Source organism: Eretmochelys imbricata, chromosome 2 (assembly GCF_965152235.1).
Source record: "Eretmochelys imbricata isolate rEreImb1 chromosome 2, rEreImb1.hap1, whole genome shotgun sequence".
Classification (NCBI taxonomy): domain Eukaryota; kingdom Metazoa; phylum Chordata; order Testudines; family Cheloniidae; genus Eretmochelys; species Eretmochelys imbricata.
This window is the reverse complement of record NC_135573.1, coordinates 228,780,244-228,801,566: the sequence shown is the minus strand read 5'-3', so window position 1 is coordinate 228,801,566 and position 21,323 is coordinate 228,780,244. Positions and strand designations below refer to the sequence as shown.

General features: G+C 43.1%; 1 protein-coding gene across 1 annotated transcript in view; it reads left to right on the top strand.

Moving 5' to 3' along the window:
* Positions 1–21,323, top strand: part of CUBN (cubilin) — a 219,163-nt gene that overhangs the window by 177,145 nt on the left and 20,695 nt on the right. The window contains exons 56-59 of the mRNA XM_077809433.1: positions 377–526; positions 9,981–10,181; positions 12,805–12,934; positions 14,535–14,752. Coding sequence (XP_077665559.1) covers positions 377–526; positions 9,981–10,181; positions 12,805–12,934; positions 14,535–14,752 — 699 coding nt within the window. The remainder of the gene's footprint in view (positions 1–376; positions 527–9,980; positions 10,182–12,804; positions 12,935–14,534; positions 14,753–21,323) is intronic.

Below are 21,323 nucleotides of genomic sequence, written 5' to 3'. Positions count from 1 at the left end.
CAGACATTCAGAATGGTACATCATGCTCCACTCTCCATGCCTCATCAGCTTTGCTGTTCAGTGCAGGTTGAGGGGGACATGGGTGGGCAATGATCCTGTCTCACTCCTGTCCCGCTTCAGGTATCTTGTAATCCCAGGGGCACTAGGCAGGAATAGTTCCTGTGCTTCCCATTGGGACTGCAGTATTATTACTCCTGTACAGGGGCTACTGTAGCACCTGGCCATCTCATCAGCACCCAAAAGGGGTGGGAGGAGAGAAAAATCCTTACACCTGCTCCTCGCCCAACTCATACTAGGGCAAGGCACAGTCTTAGAAAATAGAAACTAAACATTATGTTGCTACATAAATTTTAACTATGGTTATTCTTATTTGCAGGATGTGGAGTAAATTTTACTGGCCCTGCAGGTCGCATTGTCTCCCCTAACTACCCCAGCCAGTATGACAACAACTTGAATTGCAATTATATCATAGATGGGGGACCTCAGTCATTTGTCATCCTACAGTTTGAGACTTTCCATTTGCAATGTAAGTGCTTGCTTTTTAAAATATCTCCAGTGTGTTATACAGACTGTCATGCTATTCGGAGAAGGGTATAATGAGTCTCCCATATTGAAAAACAATTATTTAAATTCAGGACCCCATTTTGCAAACTATTTACTGGCAAACTTGATTGGTTTGGAGGTTTGGTGCAGTTCAGAAAAAAATGTCCAAAATAGTGGAAGTTTATCTGAAGCTGGAAATCTGGTAAGAATTAATGGTTAGAATATGAAAATGGCAATCAGGAATTTTGGGTTTTGTTCCTAGTTTTGCTACTGGCTGTGTGACCTTGGCCAAGTCATGACACTTAATTTTTCTGGGTCTCAATTTCCCACATCTGTAAAATGGATATAATTACACTTACTTATTGTGCAAGAATATAGTCACAGCTAATTAATGTTTGTAAAATGTTTTGTGATCTTCAGGTGAAAGGCGCTATGGAAGTTGAAAGTGGTGCTATTATTTATTTATTAGCAATATTGTCTCTTCAGAATTTAGCCAGGTGAGAAATAACTGGCCATATTGAATTCAATGGCAAAACTCCCATTGCCTCCCAGGATTTCAGCCCAGAAGTCTTGTCACAGTACAGTAGAACCCTGATTGTGCAAATGGCATACTCAGAGCTCAGACTTTGAGATGACCTGGATTTGGATCATGGGGAGTCATTTGAACAGGGAGATATGCAAGCAAGCTGTTATATAGGGTGGTTTCTAATGTACTTCTGCTTTTGGCTGAAACTGTGAAGTTAAGAGGTGAACAAATTTTGCTTGTAAAAAATGTTTTGGAGTTATTTTGGACCTCAGCAAAAATTGTGCTCTTTTTAAAATTTGACCGTGGGGCAAAGATTTGGTTCCGCTGTGGTCTTTGTCTAAAATAGTTTGCTCATCTCCAGTTCAAATACAACCTAATACTTTGTGAATTAGGGGAAGAGCTCATCAAAATAGAAGCAAACAAACATTTAAAGGATTACCTGTAGTAAAAACAAATCTTGGTCCTTCTGAAAAAAATTGAAACATTAAAACCAAATGCTGCCCATTTCCACATCTTTGATTATATTAGTTTTTTTTCCCCAGTGAAATATTCAGCTTCAGTATTGGCTTAAATGATACTTTGTCTTTAAGGGTATTGAAACATTTAAATCAAATTAAAATATATATTCCATTTTTTGAGGTTTTTTTGTGTATAAAGGCATTCAGATAATATACTTGCAATCGGTATTGATTAAAAAATTGAGGTAAAGAGATAAGTAATATAGACCTTGTGATAAACTATATGTGTCATAAATATTTATTTGGGTCACTTTACTGCAGGTCTGATTTGCTTTGTTGTTATCTTTATCAATGTACACAAATACAAAATCCTTAGTCATTTGAAGGCAAGAAATTAGGATATGAGCAAGAGAACATCTGGTGGTAAAAGAGGAAGTTTGTCAACCACCAGAAGCTGCTTATAAAGTTGTTTTCACAAGGATCTTAACAATAAAATGTAAGTTTGGTCACCTTCTAATAGCAGAGTGAAATTGCCTGTGTTTAAATTTAAAATGAAAGAGAAGAATCATAGCCCCTGATTTTGTAATCCCTTCAGCACATGCTTACATTTATGCACAAGTATTCCCACTGAACAATGGGACTGCTCACATGAAAAGTTAATCATGTGCCTAAGAGTTTGCAGGATCAGGTCCTTGGTTCTCTTTTACAGATGCAGGTTAAATTCAGTTCTGGCGTAAGCATTCCCAATTATATTGGAGTCAACAGAGTATTGCACCTGCTTTGACCATAGCTGAATTTGGCCCATTAGACCCATTTTACACACATAGTTCAGATGTTCCTGTTTGGGTACTTAAAGTTTAGGTATATTTTAATCATCATAACTTACTAGCTATTTCACCATTGGAAACAAAACTTGGTTTTAACATAGTGAAATATTTTATTGGAGAACTGAATCTAAGGAGACAGTTTTCAAACAAGTGTCTGTGAAGCACACGTCTCATTTACTTTGCCCTGTTGAAATATCTTTTTTCTGAGAACCATAAAGTCAGAGGCAAGAGGGTAGAGTGGAATAACATACATGTCCTGTCAGCAAATAAGATCTTTTCATTTGATAAAATCATAGATTTCTATGGCAGAAGTAGTGTGTTTTCTGATATTGCATAGGAGGTGAAGAGACAATACTGACTACAAGGGATACCTGAGTAGAAGAATTTCCAAATGACCAATTCAGGCCATAGCAATGAAGCAATTATCAGTGTTCGGACTTGGAATCTGAATAAGGTTCCTGTAAAGAATGTACGCCACGTTCCTTCATCCTGTCCTCGTAAGCAGTAAAGCAATCAAAGAGAAGGGGAAGGACACCCAAATGGGATTGCATTGGATGGAAGTATTTTTGTATGTTTCATGATCAAAACATGATAGCACTAACCGGTATTTCTTCGTGGTAGCTAGGAGTCTGAGCTATTCTACACTATCTCTGCGATAGATCATATCTGGTTACAGAGCCTCGTTTTTACTGTAGTCTGTTTAGTGAAATTGCATTGTCTACAGTTAGCTTCTTTTATTCTTGTTTCCCTTTTCTATTTTATTTAATGTCAAGCACAAAGTTTTTTGTCCATTTGTCTGCTTGGTGCCAGTGGCACACAGATACTTATATGCTATAGAAGATGCATATTCTCTCTACTCTTTTCCTGCATCTGGGCTTGTAGGTCTGCGCTACTTTAAATTATTGAAAATAGATAAGAATCCTTCTCCATAAATAATGGAATTATCTAAAGGTAGTTATTCAGATCCAACCTTTTGTTTGCAATCCTTATACAAATAGAACCTCCTTTTAAGTATATTCTTAATGGTAGCATTTAATAGCATAGTATTAGTGCTAAAATACCTTAATTCTCTCCAGGTATTAGGCAGTCTTCCAGGGAATTCTGAGTACCATGAATACTTGTTGAAATCCTATAAAATAAGTGGGAGAAAGTTCCTCCAACATTTATTCTAATTTTGTTAGACTGTGTGCAGCTCTTTCTAGACAAAGCAACCACACTGTGTTGTCATGTCATCCTCAACAATTATTTATTGGCTTGTTTCTTTCTTTTTTGTTTAATCTTAAATGCTGAGGTTATAATTTTGCAATATGTAAAAAGGTTGCTAATCCATTTTGGAATCTTCCACATCTGCTTTCTCAATTATTACAAGGCACTTCAGAAAATAAATACATTTTGTAATATCTTATTTTGAAAGAAGAGATCTTTAAAAGACTTTTGTAATTATTCACTTTTGAAATAGCCCCTCTGCTATTTGGTTTGAGTTGGCTAGTTTATAAGTAATGAAGGAGTAGAATTCTCTATTATAATAATAATAGCAACAACAATGCCTAGGAGCCCCAATTATGGATCAGAACCCCATTGTGCTAGGTGCTGTACAAACACAGAACTCAAAGATGGTCCCTGCCTCAGAGAACTCCTCAAGAAGAGGAGCATGGTCAGCAGTGTCAAAGGTGTCCAGCAGGTCAAGGAGGATTAGGATGGAGTACTGGATTTGATCTTGGGCTAGGAAGAGGTCTCAAAGACTTTGGCAAAAGTTTCAGTGAAAGGTGAAGGATACTGGATGGAAACCAGAGAGGGCGGGGCAAGGCTGGATCTGGAGGATGTGAACTCCAGGCAGCACATCTGTTATAGGGTTGCTCCCTCCATGGTGCCCCTCATAGCTGGAGGAGGCTGTACAGGAACCCTGCCTCAGTTTCCCTCTTCTCAAACCTCTTTAGTCCAAAGACCTCCAGGATTGGTGTGAAGGTTCAGGTAGGCTTCCTTGCTCTGGTATAACTCTGGCTGCGTCTGCCTGTGAACCAGAGGCCTTCCTCCTGGAGCTGAGTCACAAATGGTTCCCTCTAAGGGGGTCAGGAGTCCACAGCCCTCCTCTCAGATCTGGAGTAAAGCATAAGGAGTTTCTCCTTCCTGAGATCAAGAGTTGACTGGTCCACCTTCTAGGGCTAGGTTGCAATTCCTGCCAGCTGCAAGCCTGCTTCTCTCCAGCCAGCCCCTGTTTCCCACTCAGTCCTTTTATCCTGGAGAGATCAGCAGGCAGACTTCCTCCTCCTGCTAACATCTCCCTGTTATGAGAGACAGAAGGCAGCATTTATACTGTCCTCCTTCCCAGGGCTCATCATAGTTGTCTGGGAGAGAGAGGAGTCCTGCCTCACCTTGCACTACAGGGATGCTGGTCTCAGCCCCTTAAAAAGTTAGGGTTGCCAACTTTCTAATCGCACAAAACTGAACACCCTTGCCCTGCTCCCTGCCCCGCCCCTTCTCTGAGGCTCTGCCACCACTCACTCCATCCCCCCTTCCTCCGTCGCTCGCTTTCCCCCACCCTTACTCACTTTCACCGGGCAGGGGTTTGGGGTGTGGGAAGGGGTGAGGGCTCAGGCTGGAGGTGCAGGCTCTGGAGTGGGGCCAGGGATGAGAGGTTCAGAGTGTGGGAGGGGACTCAGGGCTGGGGCAGAGAGTTGGGGTGCAGGAGGGGGTGTGGGCTCCAGGAGGGAGTTTGGGTGAGGGAGGGGGTTCCAACCTGGGGTTGGAATGTGGCAGGGAGGTCGGGGTGCAGGCTCCAGCTGGGCGGCGCTTACCTCAGGCGGCTCCCAGAAGCGGCCGGCATGTCCAGCTCCTAGGTGGAGGGGCCAGAGGGCTCTGCATGCTGCCCATGACTGTAGGTGCTCCCATTGGCCATGGTTCCGTGCGCTTAGGAGTCGGCCAGGCCGACCACTTCCGGGAGCCACACAGAGCCAGGGCAGGCAGGGAGCCTGCCTTAGCTCCACTGTGTTGTCTAGGCATTTTGTGCCGGGGGGTCTCTAGACCCTTCTTCAGGGAATCTCCCCTTTTCCCTATCTTGGACTTTCTCCCTCTGCCCACCTTCCCTCCTGGGAAGGAGCCCTAGTCTGTACCCACTACCACGGGATAAGGCAGGCCCTTTACTACCCTGACCTGTTGCCATTTAAACCTGCCCCAAACCTCAAGGGACACCTGGGTAATAGGGTATTGCCTCCTATCCCTGTGGGCACATTGTATGTCCATCTTCGCACCAGAATCCACCAGTGCGGCCTCACCTGCTTCCTTTGTACCAGAGAGCAGGCTGAGGCTGAGTCCACCAGGCCTCACTGGGGTTTCTTTTCCATCCTCACTGGAATGGTGGACAGTTTCCACTCCTTTACTTGCCTTCCAGCATTGGCCCAGCCACAAAACTCCACCCACCCACAATCCATGTGTGGGGGCAGTCCCCCTTCTTGTGTCCTAGTTGTCCACTTTGCCAGCAGACCACTGGTTGGGACCGTGGGGGAACCCCTCAGGTGTCCTCCGATTTGTTTTCCTGGCCCTTCCCAGGAGGGGTTTCTCTGGGCCTTCTCCCGGTCTCCACATCCCTGCTCGGCCATCCCTCCTTCCTGGGGAAGTCCGCTTCCGCGTACTCCTCTGTGAGTTTTACAGCTGCCTCAACTGTATTCGGGTGCCTCCTCACCCACACCTTTATGTTCTTGGGGAGGCCTGTAAGAATTGTTCTAGGACAAGCGCATCCATGATCTCCCCCAGTGTCTGGGCATCCGGCCTCAGCCAGCGGGTGGCCCAGTCCATTAACTTTTGGACAAATGCCTGGGGCCACAACACCCCGTCCACCTCACTGCCCAGAACTTCTGGCAGTACTTCTCCACTGACAGCCCCACCCGATCCAGGATGGCTGCCTTCACTACTTCATAATTCCTGGCCTGCTCTTCACTTAGGGCCATGTAGGCCACTGGGCTTCGCCGGCTAGATAGGGAGCCAGTCGCAGAGCCCAGGTTGCCCTGTCCCATCCAGCCCCAGCAGCTACCCACTCAATGTGCCTAGGAAGGTGTTGGGGTCATCTGTCAGGCCCATTTTATATAGTCCTAGGCCTCGCACCCGAACGCCATCCCCTCCCATGGGACTCACCACTTTCTGCAGGAACTGCTATTGGATGCTGGCCTGTTCCCGAATGAAGTCTTGCAGGCTCTTCTGCTATTCTGCCTGCCAGGGGAGCAAGGCCTGTCTCTCCAGCTGGTAGGCTTGCTGAAATCTTTGCATTATCTTCTGCACCTCCTCCTGCTGCTTGATCAGCCATTGCAGGGTCTCCTCTATCTCCAAGGTGCCAAACACTTGCTTCTGGCACAGGAGATCCTGGACAAGCTCCCACATGTAGCAGAGCCCCTTTGGCTTCTGCCTCTGCTAGGGTCACAAAGTCACGCTGAGACCCTGGGTTTAGTAACCACTGGAGTACTTTATTCTTAGGCTTGTTCCCACCACCATTTTACCATGTACAGTAACTCCTTACTTAAAATCATCCCGGTTAACGTTGTTTTGTTGTTATGTTGCTGATCAGTTAGGGAACATGCTCGTTTAAAGCTGCACAATGCTTCCTTATAACATTGTTTGGCAGCCACCTGCTGTGTCCACTGCTTGCAGAAAGAGCAGCCCATTGGAGCAAGCTGGTGGGGGCTTGGAACCAGGGTGGACTGGCAGCCCCACATCAGCTCCTTGCTCTGGGATTTCCCTACACCCCCGCCCCGAATTTCCCCAATCCCAAACCCCACCCCAGTTTTGTGAACTAGTTACATGCTGTGTTTCCAATTTAGTGATTGTTTGGAAATTTGAATCAAAATTGAAACATTAATACACACTTTAAAAGCATATACAGTGTATGATAAAATGTGTATCTGAAAAAGTATCATAGATTTAAAAAGTATAAACATAGACTAGCTTCCTTATACAGCTGTTGTTTTTTATGACATCAGTGCATTCATTTCAGTGATGTTGGCCAGCCTAATAATTTCAAATTATGATTTGTAAGCAAAGTCTAAATGAGCTCTCCCTGACAGCTAGTGATGAACTGGGGGCTGGGGGGAAAGGCTTCAGGATCAGATTGTATTTACATTCATACCTAATCTACCTAGGTATCCATCAAACAGCTGTGTTGCCCAAGTGATAGATTTTGGCTGGGGTTGGGTTACAAATCACTTGAATGGGGGGGAAGGGGAATGAAATGCTGTTGTTCTTATTGTATGAGTAAAGGGCAGTAGAATTGTACTTAGCCTGTGCTGATTGAGGGTATCAAGAGAGAGGGTGGGGATAGGTGTTTTGCTTGATGGGCTGCCTGAGTCACAAGTACTATTAGACCTGCCCCTCTCCTCTGTTTAAAGACAGAGCTGATTAGGCTCCATAGATAGTCTTTTGTCTTGTTAAGTGATCGCTACAGCTGAAATCACTGATAATCAGGTCTAAGTGCTTAGACCTGCTGTGGAACAGTGTTTCTGTGGAAGAGACGGCCCAGTCTGCACTAGCAGTGAGGTTCCCCCAGTGAGAGCTCACCTGAAATCACTGAGAACCGGTGGAACCTCAAGAGACCAACTTGCAGAGGTCACAGTGGCAGGTGACAGTAGGTGACAGTGCAGGGCCATTGGCAACAGAGCAATGGAGTGAACAGTGGCACAACGAACAACAGTGGCCAGAGCGAACAGTGAGCAGCTGGAGGAACGAGCAAGGTACCTTCTTGCCCCCCACCTGGGAGGTGAACTCATGTGAAAGCACCTCTGAACTCTGAATCTCCACAGACCAAGAACAACACCGGTGAGCGTTAATGAGGCTGTTAAGAATGCTGGAGACACAACAGAGTTCGTGCAAACAAACATGGTCATGGCATCATACTTTCTATTTAAGCAAGCGATACCACACGCTACAAACTGGAGGCCAATGTTAAGTGCATTGTCACTTGTTCATCCTGAAGTTGAACACTGGTTCCGAACAAGACCAGCAGATGCTCACTATCTTTCTGCAAGAAACTCAACTGACTGGCTAGAAGCATGTGGTGCAACAGTAAAAGACTCAACAGTTGAAAAAGCGAAGAACTCTCTCACCACATTCAAAAAATTTGCATACTTGGCTGATGAATGCACCAATGCAAATGGTCATCAAGTATTAAGTCATTGTGTACGTTATCTTGATGGCAGTGGTAGGCCAGTAGATGCATTTCTAGATATTCAATTTTAGAAGACACATCAGCTGCATCTGTGACAACCCACATCTTAGAAGAGTTAAATGCTTGTCAAGTGGACCCCAGACAGATGGCTGCTTGTGCATTTGATGGAGCTGCAAACTTCTCTGGAAGACATGGTGGAGTATAAGCTTTGCTCAGAGAAAAGTGTAACCCTAGTCTCTCTTATACACACTGCAAAGGCCATCTACTCCAACTAGCGCTAGTACGAGCTGCAGACTCTTCAAAAGACATTAAAAAAGCTATAAATTTAATGTCTTCATTATATTCTTTTTTCAGCAAAAGTCCAAAAAGACTGAGAATTTTGGAAAATATAGAAGATACGCTGGGACTGAAGTTCAAATTAGTCCAACCTGGGAAAACCCTCTGGCTTTCTCATGAGGATCCTTGGCTGTTGTTTTAAAATTACTCCAGCCGTTATCAAGCTCAAATAAATTGGTTAGTCTCTAAGGTGCCATAAGTACTCCTTTTCTTTTAACAATTTGTTAACCCTTCAGGGCTCAGTCAAGTGCTAGTTCATCATTTAGCAGTAAGGCATTCCCTGGGAAATATCCCACCCTCTGACTTCACCACCTCAACAAAGCTTCACAATCATCGTTGCCGTGTACAATATTAAATTGTTTGTTTAAAACGTATTCTGTGTGTGTATGTAATATAAGTCTTTCGTCTGGCAAAGAATTTCCCTGGAACCTAACCCCCCCATTTACATTAATTCTTATGGGGAAATTGGATTTTCTTAACATCATTTCTCTTAAAGTAGCATTTTTCAGGAACATAACTACAACATTAAGCGAGGAGTTACCTTCACCATCTGCAGGCAGGAGGGAGGGGAGGGGAGGGGAGGGGGAAGCTACCACCCTGCTTTCATTCCCTGCCTTTTCCCTTTCCTCCTGCTCTCTCCTGGCTTCCTTCCCTTGAGGCTTTTATGCAGCCCCAGGCTAATTAGAGAGCAGTTGTCTCCGCCTCCCCAGTTAGGGCCAGGTTATCTCCAGCCCACTCTAATTTGTTCCCCCTAACAAGGATTGCGTGTGACAGAGGGCTGAGTCTGCAATCCTTTGCCCAGCACCCTGTCACAAGGAGTTAATCCCATGGATTGTGTACACCCTGGAAACTTGGGATGTCTGAATTTGCTGCAACTGATTTGTACCTCCTTGGGAAGTTGCTTATCCTCTCAGTGCCTCAGTTTCCTCATATGTTAAAAATTATATTTATTTCACAGGGAGTTAATGAGTAAGCCACCTTGTGAAGTGCTTTGAGATCCTTGGGTGGAAAGTATACATTTATTATTATTATTATTTATTATTATTATTTTATTTTATTATATTACTCTGTGAGTATGTAATACTCAATAAGTTCCATTGAATGTATGCTGCTAACACTTCTGCATTTCACATCCTTTGCAGCCCAGGCACTCTCCACTGGAACTTGTGCTTATGATGGAGTGAAAATTTTCAGAGGTATCAGGGTAACTCCATACCCGGTCATCACAATGTGTGGTACTGAAATCCCGAGGCCTGTCAGTTCCTTTGGGTCTATGCTCCTCAACTTCTACACTGACTCTCATATAGTAGGCCTTGGATTCCTGGCAACATACAGAATAATCTGTGAGTAGCCGCAGCAATTCGCTTTGGTGGGTAAAAGTAGTGAGATTTGAGTGAGTGAATGTTAGCTGCCTCTTCTGCATGTGCAATGCAGAGGGGACAAGTGCAACACCGGAGAGGAGCCATTGTGCCCTGCTGTGGGTTTCCCTCAGATAGGCAGAGTTCACACTTCCCATATTCTCTGCAAAGAGGGTTTTTAGGAGTGGGGCCTGGGAGTGAGCAGCATGTTTTATCATGTACTGCCTGTGACCTGACTGTCCCAGCTCTCAGGCACTCTACTCTCCCCCTTTATAGGAATTATCTACCTAAAGGGCTCTGAATGGGGCCATCTCTGAATCTGAGACCACATGAATGTTATATAGCTATCTGCTCCACAAAAACAATAGGGTCTGAGTGAACTTTTATTTTAAAATGACACTCCAAAGATGTGCCACTAGTTAATTTACCTGAAGAAAAATTGTTATTACATGCAGGAGGATGGCAAAAAATAACGCTCTGAGCCTGATTCTGAAATTATACCAAGACCCCTTTACACCACACTAGCAGTGTAATGGGGTCCTAACATGGGCTCAGTTATATTTACACCTACTTGCTAAAGACAGCCTAAAGGGGCCTTAGTGTCAGTGAGAATCAAGCTCTAAACACGTTTTTCCTTTGAATGTACATACTCCACGAATACATATTATGATTCACATCAGATGTCCATTTCTTTTAAAGAGGAAGTGGGTATTAGGAAGGTGAAATGAATACATGAAGTCATTCCTACTGCACCAATATAGTAAATCCAAACTGATTCTGTTTTCAAGATCAATTGAACTATCGTCTGGTTTTTGAAAAACTGTTTCATTTGCACCAGCAAAGCACATGTAAGAGCGTGCTGTTAATAGCTGTGAAATTTCCTTCATTACCTTCCTCCTCTGAACAACAGCCACAACAAAATGTATAAAGTCCAGTACTTCTGTTTAAAATGAATCGCCCCAGTAGCCACAGGCTAGACAGAATGGCACCGAAGGATGACAATGGGCATTTACTCATGAAAAGACGTTCATAACTCACTCAAGTTGGCTGCGGCTGTGTAACTTGTGACTTATGACATTTGAGAAGTATAACTATGGCCTTATTAGCTTGTTGCTCTGTACAACGCAGATTCTAGCAATTAACATTCCTCTTCCTTCTAGTTGTATTGTTTGCTGAAAGAGAAATGAAAAGGCTTTCCTCTGCTTGCCTAGCATGAATGCTGCTTTTTAATCCACTTAGCTTTTGTCTCTTATTTGTCAAAGTTCCAGGGTACAGTGTTCAGCAGCCCCCCTACCTGAGCTGCGAATGTGGAATGGGGGGCTGTGCAGTCAACAGCCTTCACGGGCTTTGCTTTATGAAGGTGGTGGCTGCCTGGGGCAATGACTGGTCTTTAGAACTTGAGAAGCTGTGTGTGGGTTTGGGCTATTTGTCGGCAGGGCACAGGGAAGCCAGGGCCATGTAAGATTATAAAATAAGGAACATGAGTAGGCAGTGCGGGTTTCAGCTGGTTTTGCATAGGATTTGTTCCCTCAAGCAGTGAAGTTGGGAACGAACATCAGGCCACATCCTGACCTTAGCAACATCTATGGTGTGAGATTCACAGGAGCACCTTCATCCCACAGTTGCAGATGCTTAAATTGACCCTGTTCTGAAGCAGCTTGGTTGCATGTACAGGACCACCCAGTCATAGCCCCTCCCCAACAGCACAGTCTGTTACTCTATCCACTGCCAGATAGGGAGCCCATGTCAGAGGTAGTACTGAGTCAATGCAATGCCTTCCAGATGCCTCAGCAGAGGGGGAGGGCAGATTCCTCCCAGCTGACTGATAGCTGGGGAGACACTGAATGAAATGTGTAGCTTAGGGATTTCCCTGCCACCCCCAACCAGCTGAAGAATCCCAAGGGGAGAGGAGGTAAAGGAAATAGCCCCACAGTGACTGGTATGGTTCCTCCCCTCCCCACCCTTCTGACCTAGTGAATCCCACCCAGCTCTAGCACAATCCCTCAGCTCCAGCAGGAAGGAGAGAGTGAAGGTATGAATAGGGGGCAGAGCTATCTGAGAGGAGATGGAGTGAAATCCTGACCCCATTTAAGTTAATGGTAAAACTCCCACACAGTTCAAAGGAACCAAGAATACACCCATTTCCCAAGTTCTCTAACCACCAAGTAGCAACACACAAGCTACTGTAGAGCAGGTGCATATCCACTCCTCAAGATGCACCTGGTTCACAACCAGTTTATATAGCTTCGTGGTGCTTATCCCTTCCCTCCTTCATGTCTTATAAGACAGGGTCAGGATTTTGCTTGTCTGTTATTGCACAAGCATGGTATCAGTGGGGGGAAATGTAGCAGAAAAATACAACTGGGTTACTAGGATACTGCCAAAATCATAAGAGTTCATTTTACATTTCAGGGTGGTATAAACTTCCACAATCAACTCTTCTTAGCATGGCGACAAGAGATGCTCCTTTTAGTTATCAAGAACCTTGTCTTGCCTGTATCTGGATAGTAAAATTATTCCCCTTGCTTCATGATACTCTCACATTTGGCATCTGGTTTATATTCAGGTATTAATTGATCTCTGCTTCCTCTTTTTGCTTTCGTTGCAGCTTGTGGTGGCCTTTTCAATGGTTCCTCTGGCACAGTCAGCAGCCCTGCCCATTCATTTACTGATTATCACAACAATATGAACTGCTCATACCACATCACAGTTGGAAACAACAAAGTCATGGCACTCAAGTATGTAATCCAAGTTCAGCATCTCATTAAGAGGGACAGAAAGGTCTCAGGTTCTGATTTTTTTTTTAAAAGTATTTTGGTAAAGAGAGTCATTATATATTCTCTTTTCCAATGGAGAACTTGAAGTGGACTAGGAAATGTCCATGTAAAGCACTGAAGCAGACCTTCTTATCCCCATAAAAACCAAACTTGTTGAAAACTGTTTGTCTTACAAACTGTCAGTTAGTTATTATTAGCAAGATATCACTGTAATTTTTGCTTCCCACTGTGTCTTGCAAAGGGACTGAATCATCATATAAAATGCTATTCACTCACTGAGCTAAACTTCACCAATTGGCTGCTTTGGGGTAGGTATGAGCTTGTGAATAATGTAAATTAAAATCCTCTTTTGGAAACTAGTGACCTTTTTTTCTTAAAGCCCAGATAATATTCCCTTCCCAGAAATGGCATAATTTAAAAAAAGATGTAACAGCCACAAAATATTGCAGTTTAAAATTCTGAAACAAAATAATTCTTGTGTTTTAACAATATTAAAGCTTTGTTTATAGCATTGGGAGAGGAAGGAATTGTGAAAAGGTTGCGTATGAATAGAATACATTTGCCCAGCTAAGTAGCATGCTGGCTTGGGGGCTGATTCTGCATTTCATGTACATCCAAAGTGCCCACAGAAGCCGATGGTTTGGCTCTTTGCATAAATGAGTGCGGATACTGATTCTCAAAGAATATGCAAGATCTGCATAGTTCCTGGAAACTATGCTTATGCTCAAACTAAGCTTATGCTCAAATAAATTGGTTAGTCTCTAAGGTGCCACAAGTACTCCTTTTCTTCCTGGAAATGAAGACACCCATGTTGATGCATGCTGGTTACCAAGTTTCACTTCAAGCTTGTCTTGTGAGCATAACTGGCCTGGACATAAATGGGGCCACTAATATCTAAAGGTTTCAGAGTAGCAGCCGTGTTAGTCTGTATCTGCAGAAAGAACAGGAGTACTTGTGGCACCTTAGAGACTAACACATTTATTAGGCCATAAGCTTTTGTGGGCTAGAGCCCACTTCAAAGGATGCATAGAATGGAACATATAGCAAGAAGATATATATATATATATATATACATACAGATAAGTTGGAAGTTGCCATACAAACTGTGAGAGGCTAATTAGTTAAGATAAAACTCTTTCCTGAAGGGCACCTGCCCACACCTATTGCTGGGAGAAAAACTGATTTTTCAGTTTGATAGCAGTTATGGAAAAAAAATCAGTTTGGGTTTGAATCATGTCTGAAATTTTTTGGAATCTTTGATGAATCGAAAAAGTCCACTGGGGGTCAAAAGAAATGCTTTGTTCAGCCCAAAATGTTTTGTTTCCAGACATTTTTACAGGGCTAGATTCACAAACCAGTAGGAGGTGTGTCCCCCACACCATACTCTATACCCCCTAAACTATTCACTAATAGTTTTGGATTGACTGAATCTATTTTGCCCAGCTCTACCCACCCTATGCTTGGCTCCGGCCATTACTATTTCCACAAACACCAAAAACCACCCAGCATCTGAATAAAAACAAAACTGCGATAATGTAACCTCCTACATTGTATCTTACAGATTCAATGACTTTCGCCTTGAAGCTTCCTCCTCTTGTTACAAAGATTATGTGGCTGTATATGATGGCTCAGACATCTATGCTCCACTCCTTGGCAAATTCTGCGGCTCAGAACCTCCTCCAACTATTAAGAGCTCCAGCAATGACTTGCTCCTGGTGTTTAAGACTGATTTCTTTGAAGTAGCTGGAGGCTGGAAAGCATCTTTCAGAGAGACAATAGGTAAGAATACTATCCCAGCAAATACTCCCTGTTATCTGAAGGCAAGCCATGTCCTCTGATGAGCAGCTGTTGTAGCCTCTGGCGACAAGGTGGGGCTCTCAGTAGTACAAGTGTTGCTGTAGACATGTTGGTCCCAGGATATGAGAGGGACAGTGCTGGTGAGGTGGCCTGAAGAAGAGTGTTGTGGAGCTCGAAAGCTTGTCTCTCACCAACAGAAGTTAATCCCATAAAAGATATTTCCTCACCCACCTTGTCTCTCTAGCAGCCCAAGTAGACAAGGGTGGACGTAGCTCGCCTTTCACTGTAGTGTGTAGCTACACATGCCGCCACAAGCATAGACATAGCCTTAATTTAACTCTTATCTACGTCGTAAAATGCATAGTTGTCCCTTGAGTGGCAGAAGGCATAGCAGCACTCACATCTCCCGCTTTTGGAGGACCTTATGGATGGACACTGGCACAGCAGCTGGGCTCTAATTCTGCAGCAGGAGGTTAGTGATAGCCTGAAGATAGACACCCTTCCTGCCTCCCCCCCCCCCCCCCGCCTTTTGCAGCACTGCCTCCTCCCTCCACCCCCCCCCACTTCATACCTTTTTAAAATAAAATACGTCAGTGAAGCTTGAGGTGCCCCAACAAATCATTTCACTGACCTCCCCCAATCCTTCAGCCAGCCCAGCCTTGCTCTGTCATCATAATGGAACAAATTGGTTATGTGAGCAAAGTACTGTTTTTATGGGCACCCTAGACAGTGCTCAGGGTAGTTCTTGATTCTTGCTTTGACCAGATGCTTAAATTTTAAAGTCCGTCTCCCTGCCTAGTCTGAAAGGTGATCTTTCTGTAACATCTGAATTGTTGGTAGTGATAAGTTATAAATGATTATCATCTTTAAACTGCTTTAATATAATATCCAATACTTTGTTGCCTAATTAATTCATTCTCTGGACAAAAAAAGACATGTTTATAAAGCATACACTCAGACACTCCAGAATGAAAGGCCTTGTGGTAGGATAAACATAGCCTTTAGCTGAACCATTGAGCCCCCCCCTCCCCAAATAGCTGTTTTTCATTTGTTACAGTCTAAGTATTTAGGGATAAGGAGTATAAGTGGCACCATATCCTTGCCAAACATAGTATTCCCAGGTTTGGCTATTACTGTTATTAGCTCCTCTTAGCTTTAGTCTAGTAATTGCTACAGAAAACTTTAAAATCTGCCTGGTGGACTGTTCTCTCATGTAGTCCATCAAATGTGCTTCTGCTAATGTTGTTTCACATAGTGCTTCTCTGTGAAAATCTATTAAATACCAGGCATGATTGGTCTCTACTCTTGTGGATCTGTGCTTCAAAGATGAGATCAGCAGAGACTCCCAAAGCTGTCAGCCTTTGAGGACTGTCTCAGTCCTCAGACTAGCAGGTGGTCAGAAGTTTCTTCAGGCATTGACTGTAGATCAGTGCTTTTAACCCTTTTTTCATTTGCAGAAACATAGTCTGCAGACCCCAGGGGTCTGTGGAGCATAGGTTGAAAACCACTGTTCTATGCAATGACAAAGTTTTGTGGACCCTTCAGCATAGTCTGCGGACCCCCAGCAGTCTGCAGACCATAATTTGGAAACTGTTGCTCTAGATTTACCTGTATGAGATTCTGCTCAAAAACACAGTGAAAGATGGACAAACTTTCAGGGATTCTGCGGAAACCTTGATTGTTTCCCCAGGGGAGGATGAGCCTTATATCAATTTAAAAAAGAATCTTTGAGGTATTTCTGGAGGGAGACCCACCCACCTCCCAGGGAGAGGATGGTTGTGGTGTTGCAGGACTAATTCAGAAACTAAAGGAATGGAGCTATATAGGAGTGAAATAGATCTTCATGTAATGTATGTGGGGAGGGGTGTGTGTGTACATGCGGATGTGTGTGCACGCACGCATCTGTGCATATATTGTGGCAAGGCACCTCTTTGACATTGTTAGCCTCAGAGTTTCTCCCTCAGGCAGCGAGGGCCTGGAGTAAATCAGTCCTACTCTGTAGGGTTTTTGTTCTTCACTCTGGTTTATTTTTCAGAATGTTTAAAAGTTGGGCCTCAGGGTAGGGCCAAGTAGTTCTCAAAAGTAAAACAACTATATAAAAATGCACAACACAAAAAGGAATCTTTCCCTGCCCCTTCTTCAGGGTATTGCCTTATTAGGCTGGTTTCTGTGGCCAGTCCTTTACTAAACAGCTGTCAACTTGGTGGTTTTTCCCTATAAGGAGGAGAAAGAGCCTCCCACCCAGGAGAAGCCTTTTCTCTCTGCTGTAACTGGCTTCTCATACCTCCTTCTCTCTCACAAGAAGAGGGGTTTTTAAATGTCATTGGCAGCCCTTAATTGGACTCAAGTGTCTCGAATTAATCTGAGGTAACCTTTTCAGTTTATAGGAATAAAGGCCTTCAACATTCTGGGGCTTTTATATCTGCCTTCCACAACTCTTTTATATCTGTCAGGTGTGACTTTGTCATAATATGTAATGTGTATGTGGAGAGTGGCTCTTGATTTTATATCTCTGTCTCGTTTTCCCCCTACCTGTGGGAAGCAAGCTACAAGGAATGAGCCATAGGGTATTTACACAGGATTCTGAAGATCTCGTGTTGGTGGAAAGGGGCCAAGAAATAGAAAATCTTATATATAAAGATTTTAAAGAGTCACAATCCCGTAAACCATTACAGCTTGGCTGGGCTGATGCATAGCTCCAGGAAACTTTGTAACACATCTTTGTAATCTGAGCATAAAGAATAATGCTTAAAAATTGAGACAGTAAAGCCACAAACACCAGAGAGCTTTTTATTTTAAATTAGTCTTTAAAGTAACCCCCTCATGTCTGGAAAAAAAAACATATGGATTTGTAGGAATACAAAAACAGTATCTCTACAACAGCAAATGCAATCAGAGGGCAATTTATGACTGCAAATTACTGCGTGATATCTGTAGGTCAGCTGCAAACATAAATCTCTATTACTCTACAATGAGTACATTATTCTGTGGTTATATTAGAGAAGCACAACTGGATAATGTAATTATTATGCTCTGTTTATTGTTGTTAGTGACCCTGATTATGTCATGGAAAGAGGTGAGTAAAAACCATAAACTCAGTTGCAGAAAACTAAACTTAGCTTATTTCCTTTCTTCATAAACTCTTCAAATTTCATTGCTGATTGGGCTTCTCTTAGGGATGGTGCCAAAAAACTAGGGTTATTTGTAGTTCATCCTTTGTAAATTTTATAGAAAGGTGCTCAACTTGCTCACTGAGGCGGGGAGAGCAATGAAGGGAGGATCAGTAAGTGTTGTAACTCACAAAAACATTGCAGGATGTAGGAAAACTAGGCATCATAGGATCTAAATCCTGAAAATTGAGAAAAATGGCACTGTTTTAATTAAAGCAATTAATTCACATCATTGATGCTGCATCCTCTGCAAGGGCTGAATTCTTTCCATCAGGCACAATCTATTGTGAAAAACAAAACAAAAATCATTCATTAGTATTAATTTGGCAGGACAACAATGCTCAATCTATTATTTAAAATGTATTTCTTTAGAAATATGCAACTGTATGTCTGATGCTACACTGTCAAATCACCACAGCACAAACTACAATCTTTGTCAAAAATATTTTTGTGATCTGACACATTTGGATAAGGAGAATACAAAGCACTCATTACAACCCTGTATGCTCATCCACTATTATGATTGCCTTGGTGGTTATGTTACTCATCATAACTAGAGATGGTCCCAAACCAAACCCCTTAGATCCAAACATAGCTGGTACTGGTGATGGGGGGTGGGGGAGGGAGTCTTCAGAATTTTAACTTTGATGCAGATCTGAATTTCATAGATGGGTCCGATCACTATGATGGACCAAATCAAAACCCCAGAATCAAAAGCCCCTTAACTCTGGGGATGGTTCATAATTTGGATTCAGATCTCGATGTTGTGGTTCACGCTCATCTGTACTGTGATGGGCTGGATATGCTGTCGTGTTAAAAGCACGAATTGAGCAGAGTGGAAGAGCCCAGCCTATAGGGATTGTCAGCGTACCATAACTGTAGGAAGGAATGGACAGCTGGGCTCCTTGTGTTGCCTTAGTTAAGTTCTTCTACCTTTCTGTCTTAGTTTCTGGCCCCTAAAACGAAGATAATGATATTTCCCTATCTCACAGAATGAGTGCTTGTCTCTTCAGTGGCTGGGGGAGATAAGCCAATCAGAGGCTAAGGGTTTTGGTCAGATGAGATGCTTCTGGGAGGAAGAGTTTGGGTTTCTCCCACATTGACAAGTAAGGACTGTGTGCACTGGAGCGTGATTGGACCAATGATCCCTTATGTATCCACCCTCTGCAAAAGGGGAAGACTTGACCTGTTCAGGTGAACCTTGCTGTAAAGGGGACTTTTCACATTTACCCTGTAGCATACTGGGACAATCTTGTGTTTAATTTCCTTTTCAAAGTGATAACTTTAGCTTTTGCATAGCAAAGAGTGAACCCTGAAAACCGTTCCTTGCTCTGTAGAGCAAGACACCATATTTAAGACACCATTGCAGCAGTTCTTGATCTTTTCCATACTGGGGCTCCCCTTTCCATTTCAGGATGCTGCTCTCCCCTGGCACCTCCTTTCCATCTAGCAGGAACACAACCCTCCCTCCCCTGCGCCTCCCATTTAGCAATATTGGAAGAGTGGGGGGAATATGATTCCCCTGGCACCTATTTGTGATTCCTCTTGGGGGGGTCAACTGTATTTTCCTTTTAAAATAATTGACCCCTATCCAATGGGGTGTAAAAGCAACCCTATTTAACAGCTTATAATGGTCTCTGCCCAGCCGCTTATCTTTCTTGTTCTCTGTCCTCCTCAACACACTCTGACTGTCTTAGTTATGACAGGTTTCAGAGTAACAGCCGTGTTAGTCTGTATTCGCAAAAGGAAAAGGAGTACTTGTGGCACCTTAGAGACTAACCAAGTCATTTGAGCATAAGCTTTCGTGAGCTAGCTCACAAAAGCTTATGCTTCAAATAAATTGGTTAGTCTCTAAGGTGTCACAAGTACTCCTTTTCTTTAGTTATGACAGTAAAGGCAATGTTCTAAACGATCAAAAGGAGAATTTTAGCAGCTTCTGAAGGTGTGCCATTCTCTTTGGAGCTGGGTTTTGCAACAGCATTAACATTCTAAAGGCACAGTGCTGCCCAAGGCTGTGTGAATATGCTGGGAAATGCATGTGACAAGGTAGGGAGCTTCTCCCTCCCTTCCCCATCCAAAACAGCACTAAGTTGCAGGGGAAGAAGGCAGCAAAAATTCCTGTTCATTCTCTATATCCCCAAGAGGCTATAGTCTTACTTGGCTTGGGGACATGGCTAGGCCTCTGTCTTCCCATTGTTTATGGAATCTTCAATAGCAGCTGGTAGAAGTACAGACGGCCTCCTTGTAAAGGACCAGCACGATGTACAACAGAATGCATTTTCCTCCTCGCCAACTTTAGCACCCAGCCCAAGTTCCCAGAGACAACTTTACTCTTTGCCAGCAATCTGTCAGGAGTCCACTATATTCACTGCTGCTTCCACGCTGCCCAGCTTTTTTCCTTGAAGGCCACACAGCTTTTTTTATCCTAATAAATATTTTTAGGAATGGGTAATCATTGAAAAACAAAGTGATGGGGAGGAAGACTTTAGAAGGAACACAGTTAGAATAAGAAATCTTTTCCTTTGATCTAAATGCAATCCTTTACTCTATGCATCCAAGTAATTTAGTAAACAACCTAATAATCTATATAACCTTTCCTTCCTGATGAAATAATCTCTGGCCCCACTTTCGTAACATAACTCAGTATTATCCCTCAGTGTCCCTTTTCATTTGTTTCCCTTATGTTTACTCTGTTAACTATGTATTAAATCACTTTTTCTTATTTGAAGTAAAATATACCAGCAAGGTAGTTGCTAAAAAGCATATGGTTATGGATATATTTCCCTTAATTGAATGCAAATTTATTTTAACAATATAGTGAAAATCGGCCCACTAGAATTTGTGTCAGCCTTTTTACTCCCTTATTTTTTATAACCAACACAAAACCTTGCTACATAGAGTTTTAAGCCCAAATTCTGCTCTTTGAGTAGGGTTGCCAACACTCCAGGATTGCCCCGGAGACGCCAGGAATTAAAAATTAATTGTTCATTGAAGATTATGTCATGTGATGAAACCTCCAGGAATACATCCAACCTAAATTGGCACCCCTACCTTTGAGATGTGTGTGTGTGTGTCTTAGGTTCCCACTAGCTTCAATGTGTAAGTACCATGGCTCTGATTTTCAGAGGTGCTGAGCACCTGCAGCTCCTGTTGACATCACTTGGAGTTCTGTTTGCTCAGCACCTCTGAAGATTGGGCCCCATATGTGCACCTGAAGGCAAAAAATAGCTACTGGACTGTGCCATTAGGTGTCATTTATACTCTGTATAAATAATTTCTTACCTCTGACACTAATAACATAATTTATTGCACTAATTTATATAAAATTATTTTAGTAACATCTTGCCACTGGCATTGCTAATCTGCAGTGACAGTTAAATCCT